This window comes from Emydura macquarii, unplaced genomic scaffold (genome assembly GCF_026122565.2).
Source record: "Emydura macquarii macquarii isolate MOO-44397 ecotype Brisbane River unplaced genomic scaffold, CSIRO-AGI_Emac_v2 contig_75, whole genome shotgun sequence".
NCBI classification, from domain to species: Eukaryota; Metazoa; Chordata; order Testudines; family Chelidae; genus Emydura; species Emydura macquarii.
This window is the reverse complement of record NW_027130212.1, coordinates 8,392,140-8,414,365: the sequence shown is the minus strand read 5'-3', so window position 1 is coordinate 8,414,365 and position 22,226 is coordinate 8,392,140. Positions and strand designations below refer to the sequence as shown.

Genomic DNA, 22,226 nt, shown 5'->3' with positions numbered 1-22,226 from the left:
TTTTTCCTAAGCTAGTGGGTATGAAGTTCCTTCTGTCCTTTTTCTCTATTCAGCAGGAGGGAGTTTTGGGGAAATATGGGCTTAAAATATTTTATTGAGTAACAAACTCTTATTTTGACACATTTACTGTAGCAGTGAAGTTGTGGCCCATAAAATGCTTAGCTTTTTCCAGGGTTTGATACTAGAAATCTTTGGTGCAATCTCTTCTCAACACAATGTCATCTTTGGCTGTTAAGAAGAATAAGGTGGTCTGAAGGGGATAATTCAGCCATGAAGTTTTCGTACAAATCCCCCAAGCTTTCTGAGCTGTTTTATTCTTCTGTATATCTTGATACTTAGACAAGAAAATAAGATAAAAAATTTGTCCTCTTTGATGTCCACAAAATCATTAGATCCTATGTTTTTTGTTTTTTTTTTTAATTAAGGACACTCAAATTAAAAACAAAAACAAACAAAAAAAAAAAAAGAAAAGAAAAACTATTTGAATTATTTTCAAGACCGTTAGATATGAACCTAAGATCAACTATTAGTCTTGAAACCAAGATGCTGCTATTAAGACAGCAAGTTTGTGACTCTGATTCTGCTGCTACACTTTTGGAAATAAATAATCTATGGCGCCCAGTTCTGCAAACACTTACACAAGTGAATAAATTTACACATGTGAGTAGTCCTATTTTTTTAAGTGGGCCTATTCATATGTAGAATTACTTAGTTACATAAATGTATGTAGGGTCAAAGGGAGATAGAGGAAGTGCTGTATTTCCAGAATACCATAATGCTTTTTAGGAATAAGCCCTGATATGGTAAAGTACTTAAGCATATGCATAGGTTCATTTCTATTCAGCAAAGCACTTAAACACATGCTTCAGTACATTTACTTCATGGGACTGACTTAAGCATATGCTTAAAGTGAACCATGTTTAACTGCTTCTCTGAAGTAATACATTTGGAATAGCTATATTCCCCTGCCCTCGCCCCCCAGTGGGGAAGCTGGTGCAAAAGTTGGAGGGCGCTGAATTTATTTTACTATCTTCATTATATTTATGGATGAATATTTCTTCATCTTCCAATGTGGAAAGACCAGTGTTTTATGCTGTATGAGGTGTTTTTAATTTAGAGAATGGGCACCCAGAGTATAGGACTGGTGTCCAGAGAGACTTTTATAAATATAAATAAAAAATATATATATTCACTGCTTTAGTTTGGAGAGCCCTTTAATGAGAATTCCATCCATGAAATATGGATATAGAACAGTTATGTTGCTTCCTATTGCAGCGTCAATATTTAAGCATTGCCTTCGTTCTGAGTTTGTATCTTGATTTATATATAAAAAAATCCCTCCTTATTGAAATTTGGTATTTGAGGTCTCATTCTGAAAGGGTTGATTGGCGGCAGTTATGTATTTATTTGTATAAATTGGATTTGCCACTTCTAATATAGAAGAGTAAAGAAATAAATGAAATGACAGGTGATTTTCTTATTTCAGAAGCTATTTTGTACCCAAGGCATTGATCAATGGTGCAGATTAGATCCTTTGGGCATTTTTATACCACAAAATTGAACAAGATATAGTGGTAGTAAAAATGCAATAAAAAAAGCTGCAGGAAAAGTCATTACTGTACTGGCATGGCAGTTGCGCTTTTTTGTGATTTTTCATAAGGATTTGTATTATACATTAGATATTTACATTGCAATGGCTCCATTTGATGGGTGTTGTACTGGGCTAATGTGTCTTCCATCATGAATGGATTACCTTCTGAGCCATTTTTCTATAGTAACGACTTCATAGTGTGGATTGATGTGATATAGTGTAATATCTAGTTTATAGTTCATGATGTAGTAAATTGTGACTAAAATCCATTCTTAAGGGTATCAAGAATATGGCAAGTTTTATGGCAAGGACTAACAAAGATGCCTCTGGAAGCCATGTGTCTGTTCAGGCAGCATGTTTCTTTCTTTTGAATACTATAGTTTATAGTATTTAAAAAGAAACCAAGCACATAGAAATGACTATCCCGTGTAGTGATTGCGCTTTGCAGTACAAATACAATGTAGGAAGTGATCTGGGCTTGAACTTATTTTTTACTTCTTGGGCTGGCATTGCTGTGAGAGTTTTAGTGGATCAGGGAGCAGAAGTTCTTCATGTAAGTAGTATTCTTGATTTAATGAGTGGAATTGATAATCGCAGTGTAATTCAGTCAGCCTCAGCTGTGATCATGGTGGCCGTCTTGTGAAGTGTTGAGAATGTTTGGGGGTTTTCCAAAGAGAGGAAGAAAACGAAAGTGTTTGATTGTTTTTGAACCATTGTTTGCAAACAACGGGCAACATTACATACCAGGGTCTCAAAAAATTATACCTCCCATTGTGTTCCCACTGGAACATTTTTCCTCACTAGCACAGAGCCCACACACAATCTGGCTCATGGAGACGGGAAGCACCAAGATAAGGGAGGACAGTGAGCATTGTGGTGGTAATACTAGCAGCCCAGAGGAGGTATTTCTGAGCTGGATAAGGGGATGGACCTGTGCCCCAGGATTGCTGCACTGTGGGGATCACTGCCTACATATCTAGAGATAGTGTAATAAGCAGTGCTCCTTTCTGCCATCCTCCACACCTCTAGATCAAAGTCATAATACCTCAAGGTACTGCCACCAAGATGTTCTGTCCCCAGTATGCCCCAGGCCTGTAGCACTACGCTTGAGTGCTGCAATGCAGAGTGTACAGCAAGGTAAGCAGAGGAGTAGAAATTCAGTTTTTACCGTTTCTTTGCTCTTGGTGTCAATAACAGGCCTTTTGTATGTGTTGCGCTCTTGTTCAGTGGTAGCAGTCTTCTCCCTACACTCAGATTCCAAACTTGGGGAATTATTGATGTTTTCTTTCCCTTTGTAACGTTACAGATAAAGTAATTTTATTGCAGCTACAATTCCATTCCTAAAGAAGATTTGGGTTTCTGTATCAACCAAGAAATCATGTCGCCTTCTACTGTGTATAATTGAAAAGGGTCTTCCATCCTTGAACTGTTTGCCAAGCAATCTCACTTTATCTTCAGAAAGCTAAACCATTAAGAAAATCTAATCCTTTGTTGTTTGTTTCTGTTCTGATACGAATGGAGAGGTGTCTTACTCCACTGTTTCCCTGCACAAATGCAAGTCTACCAGAGGTCTCTTAGTGCATGTAGAAATGGTTTATTTGGTACTGACTGCTGCTTATATCCTAAAACTGGATGCTTAATTCACTGAGAACAGCAGTGAAGCAGCCCATGGTGCAATGCACTATATTTTACAAGGTGCCTTTGATTTGCATATGATGTACTCCAGTGTAGGCAAATTGTGGCAGAAAGTGTATCTATTTGGCAACTTTTTGCATATACTTTCCCATTCTATTACAGTTGATTTCACTTTAACCAGAAGCTGTTTGCATGGACAAAAGCTGTTTCCCCAAACTAAATGTTTTCTATATGACTTATTCCAAATCAGAAAATGTGGGTCATAGGATTGGGTCATACTGAGTTTGACTGTAAATATAATTTCTCTGAGGACACCTACAGCTCATTTTTATTTTTATTTTTTTATTCCCAGAACTCTTAGATTATATTCTGCCTATGATTCCTAATCCAAACAGAGGCAAAATAGTAAACCACATTGAGTGTCCTGTAAAATGTAGTGATTATTTTATTAACAAATTTGTGAAAAGACAAATGAGACAAAACCACTTGCGGTTTTATAGCTTAAGGAACAGCCATTTTACCCTTAATGACTGCCATAACTATGACAGCACTTGAGATTTTTATCAGTGATCTGTTGCCTCTACTATTTCAAGTGAACTGATATAAATCTTGAGACACACAAGGCGGGTGAGGTAATATCTTTTATTGAACCAACTTCTTTTGGTGAGAGAGACAAGCTTTCAAGCTTACACAGAGCTCATCAAATCCATTTAACATATCTTAAGAAATAGTTGTTCCCAACTTTAAAAACAATTACATTTTTGTATTAGAGCTTTAATTAAGAAATTGTATGCTATGGGATTCTTAATTTTTTTCATGGTTTGACCCACATTTTAATAGATTATCTCACGCATTATCTCCCCTACAATTCTTGGTTTTCTGGACCAATTCCCCTTTCAGTAGTAACTGTACAACATCTCAGGATTGCGACAGCAATTGCTTACAGGGAGCATGATGTTAGAAAAGATTTTTTTTAACGTCTCTGAATCCAAGTTAGTACCTGGAAACAAGGAGGAGAACCAGCTGCCTCTCAAAAAATCACTCCAAGTGCCATGTGGACCATCAGTGGTCCAAGGATCACAGTCTTCAGACGTTTATCACTAAAAATATCTTAAAACCAGGGGTTTTCAACTTGCTGAATTTTTTGGCAGTGCTGTAAAGAACATGAATACAATGGTTTTTGATCACCCTTTAAAGAGTATTTAAGTAAATAGAGCTATTGAAGCTATTTTTTTCCTAAAAGATTTAATTTCCAAAGCTTTATAGTTAAGAAAAAAAATCAATAACTGATCTTCACTGTTGCAGACTTTGCTTTGTTGCTGTTATTCTAAAGCTAGTGTTTAAATAATTGTACCAACAGAATGGATTCAAATAGAATTGTACATCAAGTTGCTGAATTTTTCTTCTCTTAGGCGATTTTTTTTGTATATGTGTGAAATTAGTAGATTATGGGATGACAATATTATCCAGTATTTGGTTAGATCGTAAACAAGAGTAGTGTATTTACTCTATGTTCATTGTGAAATATGTTTGGATTACAGCAAATTATGATAAACACCTATATAAAGGTAACTTGGACTTTTTCTGCTTTGTGTCCAATGGCATGTTTTGTTTTTTGTTTTGTTTTTTTACAAGGAGATCTATACAAGATTAAAAGAAAACATTTGCCAGCAGATACCATACATGTTGTTTAATTTTTTCCATGTATCTGATAGAGAAAGGTATGCCTCTCCAGGCTCTAGGTGTCCCTACAGCAAATTACAAGATTGAAAATAAAATTAAATTGCATCTTACCCAAACAGTCAGCATCTCTCAACCCCAAACAATCCCTTTCCCCACCCAGATCCACATTTATTTCTTGTATAATGGAAAAACTGTGTTAACCACAGCTATCGTGCGCTGACTGGCGACAAATGCTGATTTTTTTCAACAGTAAACATTGCACTCTCACATTGTTTTGCTAAGGAGCAAGTGTACCATTTTGTGACTTCCATGTTTGGTTTGTTGAGGCATTGAAACTCTCTTTCATTTTGTGTTGAATAATGGCGGGGCAGCTGGAGGTACAAGTCATGATAATACAATACTCTTCAAAGTCTTCATAGTGCAAGCAACATCATGTATCCAGGCACTATGTCCTGATCCTCCAGTGCAAGAAAAATCATGTTGCTGCAAGTCAGCATGACACACTCTGGGCATGTAAATGTTGCTTTCTGCAGGAGCACTGTACTTACGTCTATTGGTATCCTCTTCTATTTGCTGTGAATGGCTGCATATGTACTCCCAAGATTGTAGTCCAAACATTTTCCTTCTGTTTATGGCACATGCCCCATCTGCCAGGCATAATATATTCTACAAGACTCATTTGCTACCATGTGATACTACCAAGGCTTACATCATGCATACTGCTGCTTGTTTTTATGCTCTTATTCCATAATTCAAAGGCAGGCATGATCCTTTTCGTATTGGCTTTTCCCCAGGCTAAATGCCAGTTCTCCCTGCTGGCACTCTTGAGGTTCTACAGCATGTTGAAAGTCCAGGCTTCTGTCATTATGCAAATCAAGAGGTTCCAGAGAGTTTTCTCTGTGACTTACTTCTTGGAAAGGAGATCTTCTGGCCTTTTCCCTTCCCCTTCCTCCAGCCTACCAATAGTTTTGGTAAAGAGAGGGTCCTTTGGCAGGAATTTAGAGAAGACATTGAGTTCTTCAGTGTTAGCACTCAACACTGCCATTCTCTGAAGTGCTGTTCAGTATATCCAGGGCAGAAACTCTGAACAGGTAAAGTCAATATATCCTCGAAACAAGGGAAGTAGGAACTGAATCAAAGGATTTTCTCTTCCCAAAGATGTGGTTCCTTCCCTGAGCAGCTCTTTTCTGTAATGATCAACAGGAAAATAGCCAAGTTTTGTTGCTGACACAGGTATAACTGGCCTGGTTAATTCCACATTCTTACATTTTTGTACATTTTTTGCTATCTGTAATTAGACGTTCCTGATAGTTCCTGATTTGTCTTATGGATTGAAAAGACCAAACAACAAGAAAAGCAACTTTGTAATAGGTCTCTCATATGTGAACTCCATTTATTTTGTTTTTCTCCTTGCTAGCAATGCAGTTTTTAAAAATTCAGTTCTCTTTAACTCTGTATCTCTTTCACTTGACAGTATTCCTCACCAGGTATCACAAATAACATTTTCTAAGGTTCAAAAGTTACATCATGGTACTGATTTATTGTCCTTCCTTTTTACTGAGTGTTTGAAAGCCATTGATCACACAGTCTTCCCCACTCTTCACAAATAGCTTTAATGTATTGTCAGCATACGGTTTCCATTTGTTAATCTGTAATAGTACAGTTTAGTTTTAGCTTTTGCAGTGCAGCCTTTACAGATTTGTTCTGAAAGAGAGAGAAAATTTTCCACGGGTTTTAAATCATCTTTCCTAAGAAGAGAACTATGATTCCATAACCAGATGACTGAGGAAAATTCAGACTCCATTATCTCTTTTAAAAAAGAATAACAAAAAAGATTAGGAGGTTCATAGGCATTTACTTAGCTATTTTGGACACTATTACAATCTATGTCCTTTCTAAACACAGCAGAAGACATGGTTCCTGCTCTGAGAAGTATAAAACCAAAAAAAAATGCTTCATTTATGGCATTGCTTCAGAAATTGATGGAATTACACCAGTCTAACTCTAGAGTAACACAGTTGTGCTTCATGCCCAATCTGTGCTCTCTAAATTGTCTCTGGTTTATAAAATGTTTTCTTCTAGAAATCTTTAATATGCCTACTTTTTTCTTTGGGAGAAAAGCTGGTTGAGGGACTAAATCATCTCAAATATCCCCCCTTACCCCTCCCTAGTTCAGAGCTTCTCCAAGGGGGTTTATATCACCCCAAGGCAATGGCTACAGGATTTATAAACATTTTAAACTGAAAGTACTGCATGTTTTAACTTGAGAAGTGCTGACTTTTAGAACCACACAGCAGGTGGTCTCTCTCATTTCTTTGGATTTTATAATGAAAACCTTTTTTTCAGTGGGTATTGCAAAGAGAGATTATCAACTTTATTATTTTATAGTTGGTTTCAGTAAAGTCTGAAGTGTAGTTTCGTCCCACAAAATGCCATTTCCCTGCAGTATGTTTTCACCAGTATAGCATTCTTCAACTGAGGATCTTGAAATACTTTAAAAATAAACTTCACAGCACATCTCTAAGGCAGATATTAATATAATGCTGTTTTTACAGATGAGATACAGCCACTCAAGTAGTCTGGGGCCAGATTTTAGTGCCAAGCACCCTCAATTGGCGGCCAAATTTTCCAAAGGGCTCAGTCCTCAGTAGGTACCTAAATGAAGTGACCAGATTTTCACAAGTTCTCAGCAGCCAGTAACAACCATTGAAAACAAAACAGGGAGATTTAAGTTGTATGTAGGCCTTGTGCTGGTCCTCTGCACGGGGCTGAATTCCCTGTGCAAATTAGTAAGACTAGTGACATCTTGGCAGTAACACCCACACAGAATTGTTTGTCACACACATTGCAGAGCTCCAATCACATGCGTGTCTATTTAGTGAGAAGCAGAAAATAGTGGTGATTTTGAATCTTTGCAATCTAACTTGACCTCTGGTTGCTCCTGGCTTCAGAGGTGATGCTACTAAACTACCACAGTACTGTATATGTGGTGATGACATACTGTGCCATTTTGATAACATGTCCCAATAACCTACCCACACATCCATCCTTCATGCCATATTTGTCAAACCTGCTGTAGGCATAATTAAATTTTCAGCACTGAATTTGTACCAGTACAGTGCATATCCTTCCCAAATGGCAGCATCAAACTTTTGCGTGCACCACCCACTTCCTATGAGACCATGCTACTTTCCTGAGATGTCTTGATCACAGCACAATCTGTGTGTATCATGGGAGTAGCATTTTCAGGTGCAGCAGAGAATTCCAACCAATCCATTTTCAGTAGCTGCACAGCATTTGCGAAGTCTTCACTTTGGAGACCTGATCAAATGTACATCGAGGAAGAGAATTTGATCAGTTGAATTTTATTTATAACTTGAATGATGTATGTTAAGGATCTTGACAGATGCTTTTCTTTGGCATTTAACTTCCTTTTTTATTTTTTCTTGCTGTGCATTTTATTTGAAGCATTGTTATCAAAATTGTTGGGGCTTTCACCATTTCCCTCAGGACTATATGCTACTAGATCTGACTCTGAGGGAGATTTTTTTGATAGTCACTTAAGCTGCTATCTTTCTTAATTTCATCCTATTACTCCTACTTATACTCAGTGTTATTATGCTAAATAATTCCTCTCTCGCTCCTTGGTGTTTACATTTTCTACTTCTTTGAGATTGCTATCTGTCTTAGTCAGCACTTAAGATGCATTTCATAGCAAGTACAATTACATGTAGTTTCTCCTTCTAACCAAGATAACTGATTCTCAAACACTTTAACTCAAAATCTGAAACACGAGGAACTGTTCAAATCTTCATAAATATAATTAAATCTAATCATTTCTGGAATTACAGATCACCCTGTTAATCAAAGATGTTAAAAAGAAATGTCAAAACTCCTGCTGAACCACATAGTTGTGCTAGTGGTAATGCTACCCATGTGAATCTAGACTGTGATACTCACAATGCCCACACAAGGCGCCCAGTTGAAGTCAATGGGACTATTTATGGGGAAAGTTGTTATTCTTTGTGAGTAAGGGTATCCCAATTAGGCCCTAAACGAAGATAATTTCTAACAGAGTATTTGGGAAAATGTCAAATAATGTATGTATCTACATAGCAATAAGTAGCAGCTGAAGATAGCATTTCTAGATGGAGACCGAAGAACGAGGGTGAAAAGGGATACCCTAATTCTTCTGTAATGTACCTGGTATTATTTTCTCATATTCTTCCCAGTTGTGGCATACAGACAGATGAATGGCAGTCTTTACATTTTTTAGAGCTGGAAATGATGGTCTTTTATTTCTCTGTAGAAAATGATACTTTGCACAAATGACTGCATGGGAATCGGAATCATGAGGATACTGAGGGTTTCAGATTGCCTTGATACGATCAGAGCAGAGTACAAAAACAAACCACAGGGAACACAGCACATTGACTTAGACTGCTTTTTTTTTTTTTTTTTAACCAATACCTGTATTTAAAAATGCCAGCAACACAACTACTCAGTGTTGGCAATCAGTTCGGAAAAACTGCTATGTACGTATTACAGCCTGTATAATTTAATTAGTTATTTTTTAAAGTTAAAAATATAAGTGTGTAATTCAGTTTGACTGTTTAGTGATGTCAGATTTGGAAGATATTTCTGAACACTGGGGGTTAAAGCCCCTTTTTTTTGAGTAGTTTAAAATTAATGGAAGGACTTCTGGATTTTCTAGAAGAATTAGCAGTCAAGACTGGATCAATTCATTAAACACCCACAGCCTATAACATTTCTTTTGTATGTTACTCCTTACACAGATTTTTCTATACCCTTTAGTGCAGCCACTCTAGTAGTTGCTAGATTACTGTAGGAGCCGTAGTTGTGGACTAGGCAGTGTAGTCCACTGGGAAAAACTGGGGAATCAAAAGATAGCATACCCAACATACTGCAGCACTGTCTTTTCATAGAGCATACTCCCCTTGGCCAGCTCTGCAGCTTCTCCACTATGTCCGTTTCAAGTCTTCTCTCTGGCTGGTTCGCTGCCTCTTAAATGCTCTGTGCCTGCTCCACTGCTCTGTCACCTTGCTAGTCTGCTTCTCCTTCCCCAAACTACCTCTCTGCTCTGCCCCAACATACATAAACACACAGTGCCACTAGCATCCCATCTCCCATCAGTATGTTTCCCTATAGGCCTGTCCGACCTCAGATGTTCCTCACTTGAAAGAGGATTAATGTGGCATAAAGCTAGTTCTTTATTCAATATTCAGAAGATATACAAAATCTGGGAAACATCATGAAAATGTTTTTTCCCCTCTGCAACAGAAGTGAAAACCCCATTGCCAGTCATTTGAAATTTCATTTTAACAGGCATTTACCAGTAAATACCAGTTCATTTAAATCTTTGGATTTTTGATTAAAGCTTTTAAGAAGCGGTACATAAATCTGGGTCTGAAGATTACCATTATTTAATTGCTATAGTATAGAATTATACAGTTTTGCATCCTTTATACTAGCATATATAGTGCCATAGAAGAGAAGTGTCAAGAAGGCGATGAAATAAAGATTTAAGTATCCATTCTTAAACCTTAGAACCATGAATTTTATTTGAAAGATCAAAAACAAAACCCCCAGAGCTCTGTGTAAATAAATTAAACTTGCCTCAGCTGAATAGCAACATATCTTCTGAGAATCTGGCAGTAATTCACAAACAGTAATAGTTATAATGAAAATTAATGAAGAAGTAATATGATAAGAGAGTAGTATATGGCACTTTTGTAGTGCCTTCCAGCTCAGGATCTCAAAAACACTTTATAAATGTAAATGAATGAAGCTACTCATTCACCTTAGTGCTTTGTTTTGTGAGGTAGATAATTATTATCACAATGTTCCTGAATGGGAAACTGAGGCACATTTAAGATTGTTACTTGTCCATGGCCAGATTGGGAAGTAGAGCCAAGTCAGTAACCCAGGTTACCTAACTCCATGTCTTCTGCAATAGTTTTAAAAATCAGATTAAGCATAATGAACATTAGATCTACATTTGTGTACACTTCTGTGAAGAAAATTGGGAGCTATTCAGAAATGTAGACATCACATACAGTGTGTTTGAAGCTATTGGACACATTTGTACATCTGTCAAGTACAGTAGTTATTTCACTGACATCCAGCAATTAGTACTTGTTTGCAGCAATGTACAGTTCTGTTGCAATGTAAAACTAATGCTTAAAAGACAGTGTTTACTAGAAAATGAGTTCATTTAAAAAATGTTAAAAATAGCTTCAGGTACTACACTTATTCCTTAGTCCCTTTCCCAGTTTTTGTGGTTTCACAGTATCATTTTTCCTATTTTAAAACTAATGTATTTTCACCCTTGTTGCTATGTGAAAAACCATCACAGATATAGTGAAAACTGACTCACTAAATAGTTATATGCAAAATGCTGTCCAATGCAAAACTATAAAAAATAAAGAGATTTTTTTTCACTTCTTTTCAGTTATAATAACCTTAACTATCCATAGAAGACTAATAAAGGTCAGGAGTCTGATTTTTTTTTTATTAAGTACATGATGCCTCTTTTACAGACTTGCTTACATTTTGATACGAAAGTCACCCTTTGCACTCACCACAGATCTGTAGCTGACATGATGCCCTGTTTCTAGAGGGATTTATTTTCATACATTAGTATCCCCTCTGTTTTTACAGGTGGGCAAAAAACTTCATTTGCTTGATGGGAGTTATTTTTGACATACAATAACAAAATCCCCTGTTTAAAAAAAAACAACTTGGAATTTCAGCACTTATAAATTAACTTGATTTGTGGGAATGTAATTGACCAACCAAGACAGATGTGTATCTGTTGGAGGTTTCAGATGAACTTTACTGTGGAGAGCATGTGGGTAGATTTGAATGATGGCTGAGTGGGTTCTGGGCCTGGCTAAGGAGGGCTCATATTGCCCTTACCTTATACACATCCTTGCTTGGATTGAGGGCCAATCCTCCCAACCCCTTTTTTTGTAGCCACCCTTCTCTCTGTGAGTGAGAGTTAAACTTTTCTCCTTTTTGGTATTTCTAAAGAAACAGAAAATTGGTACTTCAGAAGGAGTTCCAAAGTGCAAGAATTAAAGAACATTAATTTGAACCCTGTTAATTTCTCTTATCAGGATCTTCTGATACGAAATGTGAGTTGTTGGGTTTTTTATTGGCGAACCCATGAAAATTCCAGAATGTGTCACTGTATTTTACATGCTTTGGATCCCAAAGTTTAGCAGAGAGCTCTTCTGTTCAAAAGCTGTACTGTGTGTAGTGTACCCTAGTACAATTAAGAGTAACCTGAAGTTCAGCTTTTGAGCTGAGGAGGGAGCTACACCCCAAAGACAAAATGGGCCATCAGTTGAACACTTCTGCCATAATGACTGCACTTCATGTTAAACCAGTGTGGGTGGGGCGCCTTGTCTGGTTTGCTGGAGGAAAGTGTGTACCTCTTTAAGGGAAAGAGAGGTATGGAGTGAGTTTGCAGCAGCCACCAAACAAGTCCACGTGGGGATGCTGACCCATCCACCCAGTTGACTGGAAGAGATGGGATGTATACAAGTACATGCTGGGCAGGAAAAGCTCTCTTTTACCTGAACCAGCACCCATCCTCCCACCCATGGAAGGGGCAAAATACCAGATTTGGTCAGGATCCGCTGTGGGCACTGCACTAGTCATTCCTTTCTCAGGGGCCTGGAAAGGAATTTTTTCCTTACCTCCAGATTAGCCTAGGCGAAGTGGGGCCACTGAAAAAACACCCTCAGCAGGTTCGGCGGTCGTTTAGTTGGAAGCAAACATGGAACGAGAGTTAGGCTATGATGTCACAGCAACTCAGTATGTTGACATGGGACAGATGTCCAGTGCAAGTACTCTAGGGAAGGGATACAGTGATCACACAAATGATCGGTAAAGGATTTAAAAGAGGTATTTGTTAAAGGAGTGGAAATGGGGGAGTCGGGGCTTTTATGATTGGTACAGCAGGAAGCTAACCCCCTTTCTTTCAGCCCACCTTAACCGTAATTCAAGGGGGGGTGAGGATGGTACAGTCCTGGGAGCAGGTAGGCTGGGGACCAAGATCGGAAATGGGTGACAGAAGCCCTCTTGCTATATATTGAAATTATTGTGGAATTACCCGCACTGTACACTTTTATCTGCTCTGTACTTATTCCAAGACAGTTAATAATAAAGTTGTGATCTAGTTAAATCACATCCCGTCTCCTGTCCTCCTCCAAGCATTTCTAGACAAAGCATTTATTTGCCTGCATAATGTGAATGGGATTATTAATGTTGTTTTACCTTTTAAGAAGTAGTGAACCCAAATATTAAAATGAAAAGTGCCTTTCATTCAGATTTCTTTTGCAAAATTGAAAATAAATACTTGAAAACCACAGTTCACCCTCCTCTCTTCATCTCTTTCCTCCTAAAATGAATGTTTCTATTTATTTGAAATGTATGCTGTGTATCATCTGGTTTTGTTATATTCAGTTACTGCTTCCTGGCTATACCCTGATCCAAAAGACATACTGTTTTAATATGGTATTATAACTGCATCTGACGTCTACTTATTTTTCATAGCACACCTGCAGTCCACAATATGTTCCGTTTATTTGAACAGTAAGCCCATGTTTCTCATGCCTAATGAATTTTGACAGGCTGCATATTATTAGTTTCTTCAGTGTGTTTCATCGAAGGATGGCACATTGCAGGTGTTTACCAGCTCATTATGAAAGTGTACTCGTGCTTAACAGTACTTATTTTTACTCTCTATATAAAAAGGTAAAACCAGATGAGGGTGTTGAAGGAATTGTGATTTGTAGGACACATTTTAAAAAAATAGTCTTGACATGTATTGCAGATAATGCAATTATTTATTTTATACCAATTACTCTATTTGATTGAGTCTTTTGTTCTTGTTCTTTTTTCCTGGAGAGTGATATGAGTTTTGGAAATGCCCAATTTTTTCTTTTAAAATACATCAATAAATCAGTGACTTGGTATTAGAATTCCTTATAACATGCTTACTCTTTAATAAGTAAAACCAACCAGCCAGGGACTATACAGTTTCTAGGATTATAATATCTTTCATTCATATTTGAAAATTATTCACATATGTTTCACATAATTGGCTGTTGAGATGTATATTATTTTACATTAACTCTGCTTTGAATATGTTGTTAAAATGAAGGAAAAAAATAACAAGTGGGCTTTTTTGGGTACCTGTTTTAATTATCACATTATGTGCCATTTAGTTTGCTGGCAGAATTTTAGACTAAGAATTATGATTCTGATGCATGTAGTCATTATACCGAGGCTGCAAATAAGGACAAAGGCTGAAGGCTATACCATACCAATGATTTTTAAGCAAAACTCCCTCTGAGTAGATGTTAGGTTTAAAAAAGCATTTCCCAGCTGTTGATCTCAGAGTGCTGTAGAAGAGAGGATAAGTAACATTATTCTAATTTTTGCAGATGGGGAAATTAAGAAAAAGAATGGAACCAATCTATCCAAGGCCATGCAGCAGTTTAGCAGCAGAGCTCAGAGTAGAGCCAATGTCTCCTGATTCCTAGTTTAGTTCCCCCATTCATTGTACCATGCAATATCCACCTTAAAAAGGTGATGGGGAGTCCTGCTTAAAAATCAATAGGATAATATGGTTGAGGTTTTGGCATATTTTTCATATATCAGAATATATTTGTGCTTTCTAAGATCCTTACCAAGGATCCTGTTATTTTTATTTTGTTTTACTTTTTGTTTAGTTTTATGTTTGTTTAATTTTATTTATTCCATGTTTTCTTTTTGTTTTGTTTTGTTTTTAGTTGTGTCTGGTAAGTTGAAATTTTATTGGCCATCTTCTAATCACCGTATCACTGTGACTGGAACTTCTCTTCCCCTTTCCATCCATACCCTTCCATGTCCTTCAACCAATCAGCTTCCATGTTTCACTTGTTATTGACAAGACAGACTACACAGAATAGATTCTGCATGAAGTATGGGTAACTTTTTGGCAAAGAACAAAGGTAATGGGTTGCTAACTTTTTATATGATGTACAAGCTAATTTCTGATTTCATTTTCCCCCTACTACTACACAGCTCATACTTAATGTTTTCCTGTATAATCAATTCAATTTACTGTAGAGGTTCCAAGGACAGTAGAAGTTATTTTCCTAAGTATCTATAGAGGACATTGCAACCGTTAGCTACAGTATTCATGACATGCCACACATGTACATTTGACCCTAGTTATAAAAGGAAACCTAAATGTAATATTTTGGAAAGTGTTTTAAAATTCTTTTTTTTTTAATTATTATTTTTTATTTTCCCAGTGCAGTGAACATTGCGAGTGGAATTTCTAAAAGCACTCGGCTGTACTCTAACTCTATTCCTGTTGACGGCAATAGGAGTTTTACCATTTACTTTAATGGTAATAGAATTGGAACAATACCCCAAGTGCTTTTGTAAATCCTACCGTAGATGACTGACTGACTGAATTTTCCCCTCTCTTCCCTACATCTTCCTGAGCAACCCTCCCCGAGCAACCCTCCTCATAAGTTGAAAAATACAAGGATCCCCCACTCCATCCGCCTCTCCTATGGGCACCAGTGTGTTCCTTTCTTTATGGTTACGTAACCTCTCAAACGCAGTGACACCAGGTGCTATGAATCCTAATGCAGCAGAATAGAATTTAGAAACCCTAGGCTCCGCTATGTGTGGCATTGTGCCAGAGTCCATTATAAAGGCAATGAGGCCCTAAATATGCCTTTATAGTAAAGAAGGTCAGTGCAGAGGATGGGAACCCCAATGGCAAGATAGGGAGACTAGAAAACTATAAACAAGCACCCCCGATTCTAGTTTCCTAATTTTCCCCTACAGCCAGTGGCAAGCACCATTCAGTTTCCTACTCTACTTGCAATACTAAATTAAAACCCCTCCGTAGCTGCCAGATATCCTCCAGAATCCGTCTTGCATGATATTAAATGTATCCAAGTTTTCTATTTTAAAGATATGGTGATCACTATGTGTCTATTATTATTGTTATTTCTATTACTGTGACATATATGAGGAGCTTTGCCTTGTGTAGATTCTCAGTTCGGTGATTCAACTGATGTCAACATTTGGGTCCAAATATAAATAACCCCAAAATTTTGCTTAAAAATTTCAGAGGACAGGGCATGAAGGAACACTTGGTGTATTTTGTTCTGATCTAAATAAGGAGCATAGGCATAGAAAAGATACCTGAAAATATTGACCTGGATTAACAAAGAATACAAATTGTCCAGGAGGGACATTTGGTACCCATGGGTTTCATCTGGATAGGTCATAGCTGTTTGATTCATATAATATACTTTAATCTGCACCCCTTAAGTGACACATGAGTAATTTATGTTGTTTTTAAAAGAAATGTTGTAAGTGAAGGAAAAGCCCTCAAAAAAAGGAAAGATAAAATTGTTAAAATGTCTGATTCAAAGCATTCACATCACTCTGAACTCAGATAAGAGGGGAGAATAATTAGTGCTTTGGGCAGCTGATAAGAAATGAATTTGAAAAAGTAAACAATAAGTAAAAGGACTTTTCATTTAATGCAAATTTTTCCAGGTGTAAGAAGGGACAGCGCAACAGACTTTATATTCTATTTTTTCTGGGCTAGCCCCATCAGTCTATCTAATGCTGTCAAGTGCTCTAACTTGTTTTTAATGTAACTGACATAATTTTTGACATTCTGTTTACTGCTAGATGAAGTGGCCTTTTAAGTCAATGTAAATCAAACAGTTTGGACAATGCTGGCAGTATTTATAATGTTAGGATGAGCAGATGTTTCAAATTTGCCTTCATTTACATATATATTTTATTTGAACATGCCCTTGCCTATGTAAATGAAGGAGGCATTCAGCCCCACTGTTACTTTAAATTCATGCCTCTTCAGTAATTGGATTGAAGATTTTAAGTAGTTATAATTTGCACAGTAGCATTTCTGGGGCTTTTGACTTAAACTGAAAAGTTTTGAGACCCTGACTTCATCAGATAGCTCTTACAAAAGCAACTGAAGGCCTTTCATTTCCTCCTGAGCTTTCCTAAATGAAAGATGATGACTTTTGTGTATGTAATCCTGAATGTGCAGTTATTCCACAGCATTTAGTACAGTAGTGGACAAAGTATGGCCTGTGAGCCAGACACAACCCAGAGATTGCTCCATTGTGATCTGTGGCCCCTCTCCTCTTTTAAAACCTGATTGTGATCCATCTGATCATGCAACTCACCTCATTGAAGTCAGTGGGACTTAACTCGCTTGACTAAGAGCTCACAGAGTTGAATAAGGAATGCATAAGCAGGATCTTAATAGGAAGGAGCAGCACAAGATGGAACAACCTTGGGTCAAGCTGAAGCACTGAATGTTGGGAGCTGCAGTCACTGTGCTGCAGCTCCATTTAAAGGGTGTTTATAACACACTACCTTAAACAAATTAAATGTGGTGCTCAGGCACCAGGCAAGTTGCCACTGTGGCTTTTGATTGGATGAACTTTGGACTGCAGATTTTAGTGTATTTTTGTCTCCTTCAGAGCCTCCCCATTTTGTTGTGAAACCTCGTGACCAGGTGGCTGCATTGGGAAGAACAGTGACTTTCCAGTGTGAAGCAACTGGAAACCCTCAACCAGCCATCTTTTGGCGGAGAGAGGGAAGTCAGGTAAAGCCAACTTTCTTTTCTTGTTTTGTGCCAGTTTCTTTAAGCAATAATGCCAGATGGAGGATGGCAGTTCCTGCAGTTGTTTACCAGCTGGAGATAACTGCTAAGTCTGCAAATGCTGGATCCCATTTGCATTATTGTTGTTATACATCATGTGAGTTTAAAAATGTTACATTTTGTGTACTAAATCGAAAGGAAAGCTATGTTCTGCTTACTGTGCTTATCTGTTTCCTCAAATTTAAAGGCCAGTATAGTAAGCAGCTGGAAAGAATGAGTACATTTTCAATGCTCTATTAGATTAACTCTTTTCATTAAATGTTTCACTATTGAGAAAAATTGATGTAATATCTATAGAATAATTAGAGATGGGACCAAACCAAAATCCTGCATCCAGAAGTCCCAGGAGTTTGGATCCTGGCCCAGTACTATATTTGGCTGAACCACAACATCCTATCCAAACACCGTCAAACTTTGGAAGAGTTTGGATCTGGGCTTTGTGGCTTGCATTCACCCTGAAAAATAATTTGCTGTGTTTATGTATCTGTGGCTAACTCAAATGTGTGCAAGTTGCTTCCCCTCCCTGTGCTTCAATTTGCCAATCTGTAAAATGGGTGTAAAGACTGACCTCCTTTGTAAAATCCTTTGAGATCTACCAGTGAAAAGCACAATATAAGAACGAGCTTCTTGTTGTTGTTATTTAATGCCCTAATGTATCATTTTAGGGGGAACCTTTCAAAGAAAAAGTTGCATAGGAGGTCAGTTTCAGGGAAGATAGGGTATTTCTCATTTTTCTTTTACTGAGAGTATTGATTAGTTGCTATTGTACACAATGAGTAGTGCTGCTTTTCTAAACAATAGTCAAAAGCAAACAGAGCTTGGAATTGGCTCCTTTTTTCTATTTGTTAAACAGCTGTCTAAATACAATAAATGATGTGACTAGACAAAAATTCAGGTCACCTCTAGTGTTAGTTCATGATATAAGTAGGTTGCTATATTGTGTGCATTTTTATTTATTTGGGGGGCTTTTTGGGATGGGAGGGCCTTAATACAGAACCTCTCGGTTTCACTGGGTCCCTTTTGACTTTACTGAGTGGCTAACATTATGTTGCAGAAAATGGAGAGGGAAAAGATTATTGATGAGTTTCTGCACTTATATTGCAATTGAAGATTCTCTATCCTCTTTGTTTGGGTATTTTTAGGAAAAGCAAAATGTAGTCAGACAAAAGACAGCAATAAAAAATAGTATCCATGAAGTATAGAGAACTTCAAATGTTTTTCCCCTCAATATGCTGAGCCAGAAATAGAAATCTGAAACCAGTATCTGCTGTAACGCACATGTGTCATTTTGGTTTCAGCTTTGACTTTCATGACCACTGTTGGTACCATAGCATTTAACTTCCGACCAAAACTATGTCAAGGGAAACTTGCGTAGGGCTTTATTATACAATGTAAGACTGATTATAGAACAGAGAAACTATGATTAGTGAGTCTAAAACAACATCAGTTTAAAAAAGAAACCTATAAAACATTCCATTCGCTTTCTGTCTCCATTCTTAGGCAGTCTAAAGTATAAATACTAATAAGTAAACTGGCAGCTTTTTATACATGTTTGTGAAATATCTTTTTCACTACACAAAATGCTGCTGCTTTGATTTTGAAAGATGGCTGTGTGAACATTTGCATGCATGTTACTTATACAGTATGCAGAAATACCACAGTTATTTGCACAGTTATGGTATCTGTGCATATCAATCCCTCTCCAACAACTATTTAAGTTGACGGAAAGTCTACCCTACACTTGAATGGACATTGGATCAGGCCTGTTAAGGTATGTCCAAATATGTGTACACAATTGTGCCAACCCTTTTTTTTTCCCCCCCCAAAAAATGCCCCATAATTAGCATAAGATAATGAAATGCTTAATATATGTACAATAGAAATATTCTGTGTATAAAGTAAATATACAATAATAAACTTATACATACTTAGGCATATTTAGGTGAAAGTTGGAGATGTGTTATATTCTATCTAACACATTTATTTCCCTCCCTCTTCTTATTTATATATATCCTAGAATTTGCTTTTCTCATACCAGCCGCCTCAGTCATCCAGCCGCTTTTCAGTCTCCCAGACAGGTGACCTCACAATCACAAGTGTCCAGAGATCTGACGTTGGGTACTATATTTGCCAGACTTTAAATGTTGCGGGAAGTATCACAACAAAAGCATACTTGGAAGTTACTGATGGTAAAGTGAAGATACTTTTATTTTTACAATTTGCAGTTTGATATAATACCACAACCTCAGAAGTGGAAGAATATGACTTTAAACAGGCAGGTGGCTTGTGCTAGCTGGCCAAGTATATACCCATGGGGTCGGGTGGGATTGTATTTGGGTGGCTAGCCTGAGCTGTTCCCCACACTTCTATTTTTAATGTGCTAGCTCAAACAGAGCTAGAGCTTGTCTGTACACCTGCCCATGGAAGCATCCTCCCAGCTGGAGAGGAGACATATTCTGAGTGGCAGGACAGACAGGGTGAAATCCTGGCCCATCTGAAGTCAGTGGAAGTTTTGCCACTGACTTCAGACGGGTTGTGGTTTCGCCCATAAAGCTCAGATCAATTAACAAACTGAGTGAGTGGCTATATGAAAAAAAATATAATTAGACCATCCTGATTGATCAATAGATGAAATTAATAGTCATATTGATATTATCTGTGATATAGAGGTTTAAGTATTTTTCATTCATGGTGTCATATTAGGATACTGCCACAGCTATTAACTAATCAAATGCTAATTTATAATGTATTTAAAATTAAATAGCAAGTAAGGTAAGACATAGCTACAAAGTCTATAGGAATATATATATTATACAGAAAATTACCTCCAAACAAAAGATATCCTATATTATGTAGCACCTTTTCTCCATAAAGACCTCAAAACACATTACAAACATAAACTGAAATTCAAACTACACTGGGGATCATTTCATCCATCTCTGGATTGAGAGATATAACAATGTACTGCAACACATCACAACAGGTTAGGACAGAAAGTAAAGTATAGCAATTGAAAATGCAGGATGGCATCTAGGTATGCAAATGTAATTACCTGAATTGGAATTTGGCCAAACATCACTGTTACACTTCTGTTGTGAAAAGTGTCACAAATGATCACAAATTATCAGGACTTCAGTATTATGTTTCATGCTAACAAACCAGGTTTCAAGTCAAGCCCATAAGGCTATTGAACAAATGGATGTTGTTTTAAGTTGTGGTTATTTTATAGTGTCAGCACATCTCAGGATATTATGAGCTAGGAGGAGAAGCCACTGAAGTACAGTACCATAGCTTTTACTTCTGGAGAAGTTGCTTATCTTCTGGTAAACACAACACATAGACAAAGATTTCCCATTGCAGAGTAATTTGTGCTGTTATGTAAATACAGTATTTAAATGACTCATCATAGATGGTTAATTTATGCTGAGTGTAAGATGCAATAAAATTATTAGAAATACTGTGAAAGATTCTGAGTTTGATTTTAAATCAGTAGTGAAAGAAAAATTCTCACAGAACTGAAAGTAAAAACATACTGGCAAAAAATCTGATTTTTTTTCCAGACATCAGCTTTATACTTATTCCACCCTACCATTAGTCAGCTTCACACTAGAAAACAATGCATGGCTGAGTTGGAAATATATAATAATATTTTTTAAAAAGGTAAACGTGTTCTGTGGGTCTGCATATTTGCTGAATTATAGCCTTCCCACCTACCTTCTTAGTTTTCTGTAAATGAATGCTCAAATTCCAGATCCCTAACAAATCCTAGTTACATAGACCTGTTATGTGGTAAGGTATATACAAAGTGAAGAGTGTACCTTTTCAAAGGAACTGAGAAATCCCTTCTCGTTTCTTTAACACATCTAAAGATGATGGAACTGAGTGTGCCTAGAAGATGCCAACTCACAGCCTATGATACCCTTTCACCTCTGAAAATAGTGTATTGTATATCATGTTAATATTCTGTAGCCGTGCAACATATTAATACACTTGGAATAATGCATGTCTCGTACTTTAATTACTTATTTAATTATCTGCAGTTTGTTTTAAAAGCCTCAAGCAACTGCTGTTGCTTAGATGATTAGAAAATTGTTTTCAGTTGCAAAAATCTATTTCCTGTTGTTTCTTCTGGCAGTGATTGCAGACCGGCCTCCCCCAGTCATTCAACAGGGTCCTGTGAATCAGACTGTAGCTGTGGATGGTACGTTAGTACTCAGCTGTGTGGCCACAGGCACTCTAATGCCCACAATCCTCTGGAGAAAGGATGGGATCCTCATCTCTACCCAGGACTCTCGCATCAAGCAGCTGGAAACAGGAGCTTTACAGATCCGATATGCAAAGGTAGCTTGAAATGATAATGAATCTTTACACCGTTTATAAAGGTGCATAAGTTTCAGCACTGCAATATGTGAAAATGACTTATAATTCCACACACAAATATACCACCTTAGTTCAGGATCTCACAGTTACAGACTGGTGTACACAGCAAAAAAACCCCGATGTTAATACCCTTACACAATATGCATTCATAGCTACCGTGTTAAAAGATTAAAACTTTTTCTTCTGGCTTCA

At 37.2% G+C, this 22,226-nt stretch overlaps 1 protein-coding gene across 1 annotated transcript in view; it reads left to right on the top strand.

Moving 5' to 3' along the window:
• The window catches only part of ROBO1 (roundabout guidance receptor 1), a 935,708-nt gene that overhangs the window by 840,583 nt on the left and 72,899 nt on the right, over positions 1–22,226 (top strand). Inside the window, exons 9-12 of the mRNA XM_067543346.1 lie at positions 14,734–14,742; positions 17,473–17,597; positions 19,672–19,843; positions 21,790–21,995. Coding sequence (XP_067399447.1) covers positions 14,734–14,742; positions 17,473–17,597; positions 19,672–19,843; positions 21,790–21,995 — 512 coding nt within the window. The remainder of the gene's footprint in view (positions 1–14,733; positions 14,743–17,472; positions 17,598–19,671; positions 19,844–21,789; positions 21,996–22,226) is intronic.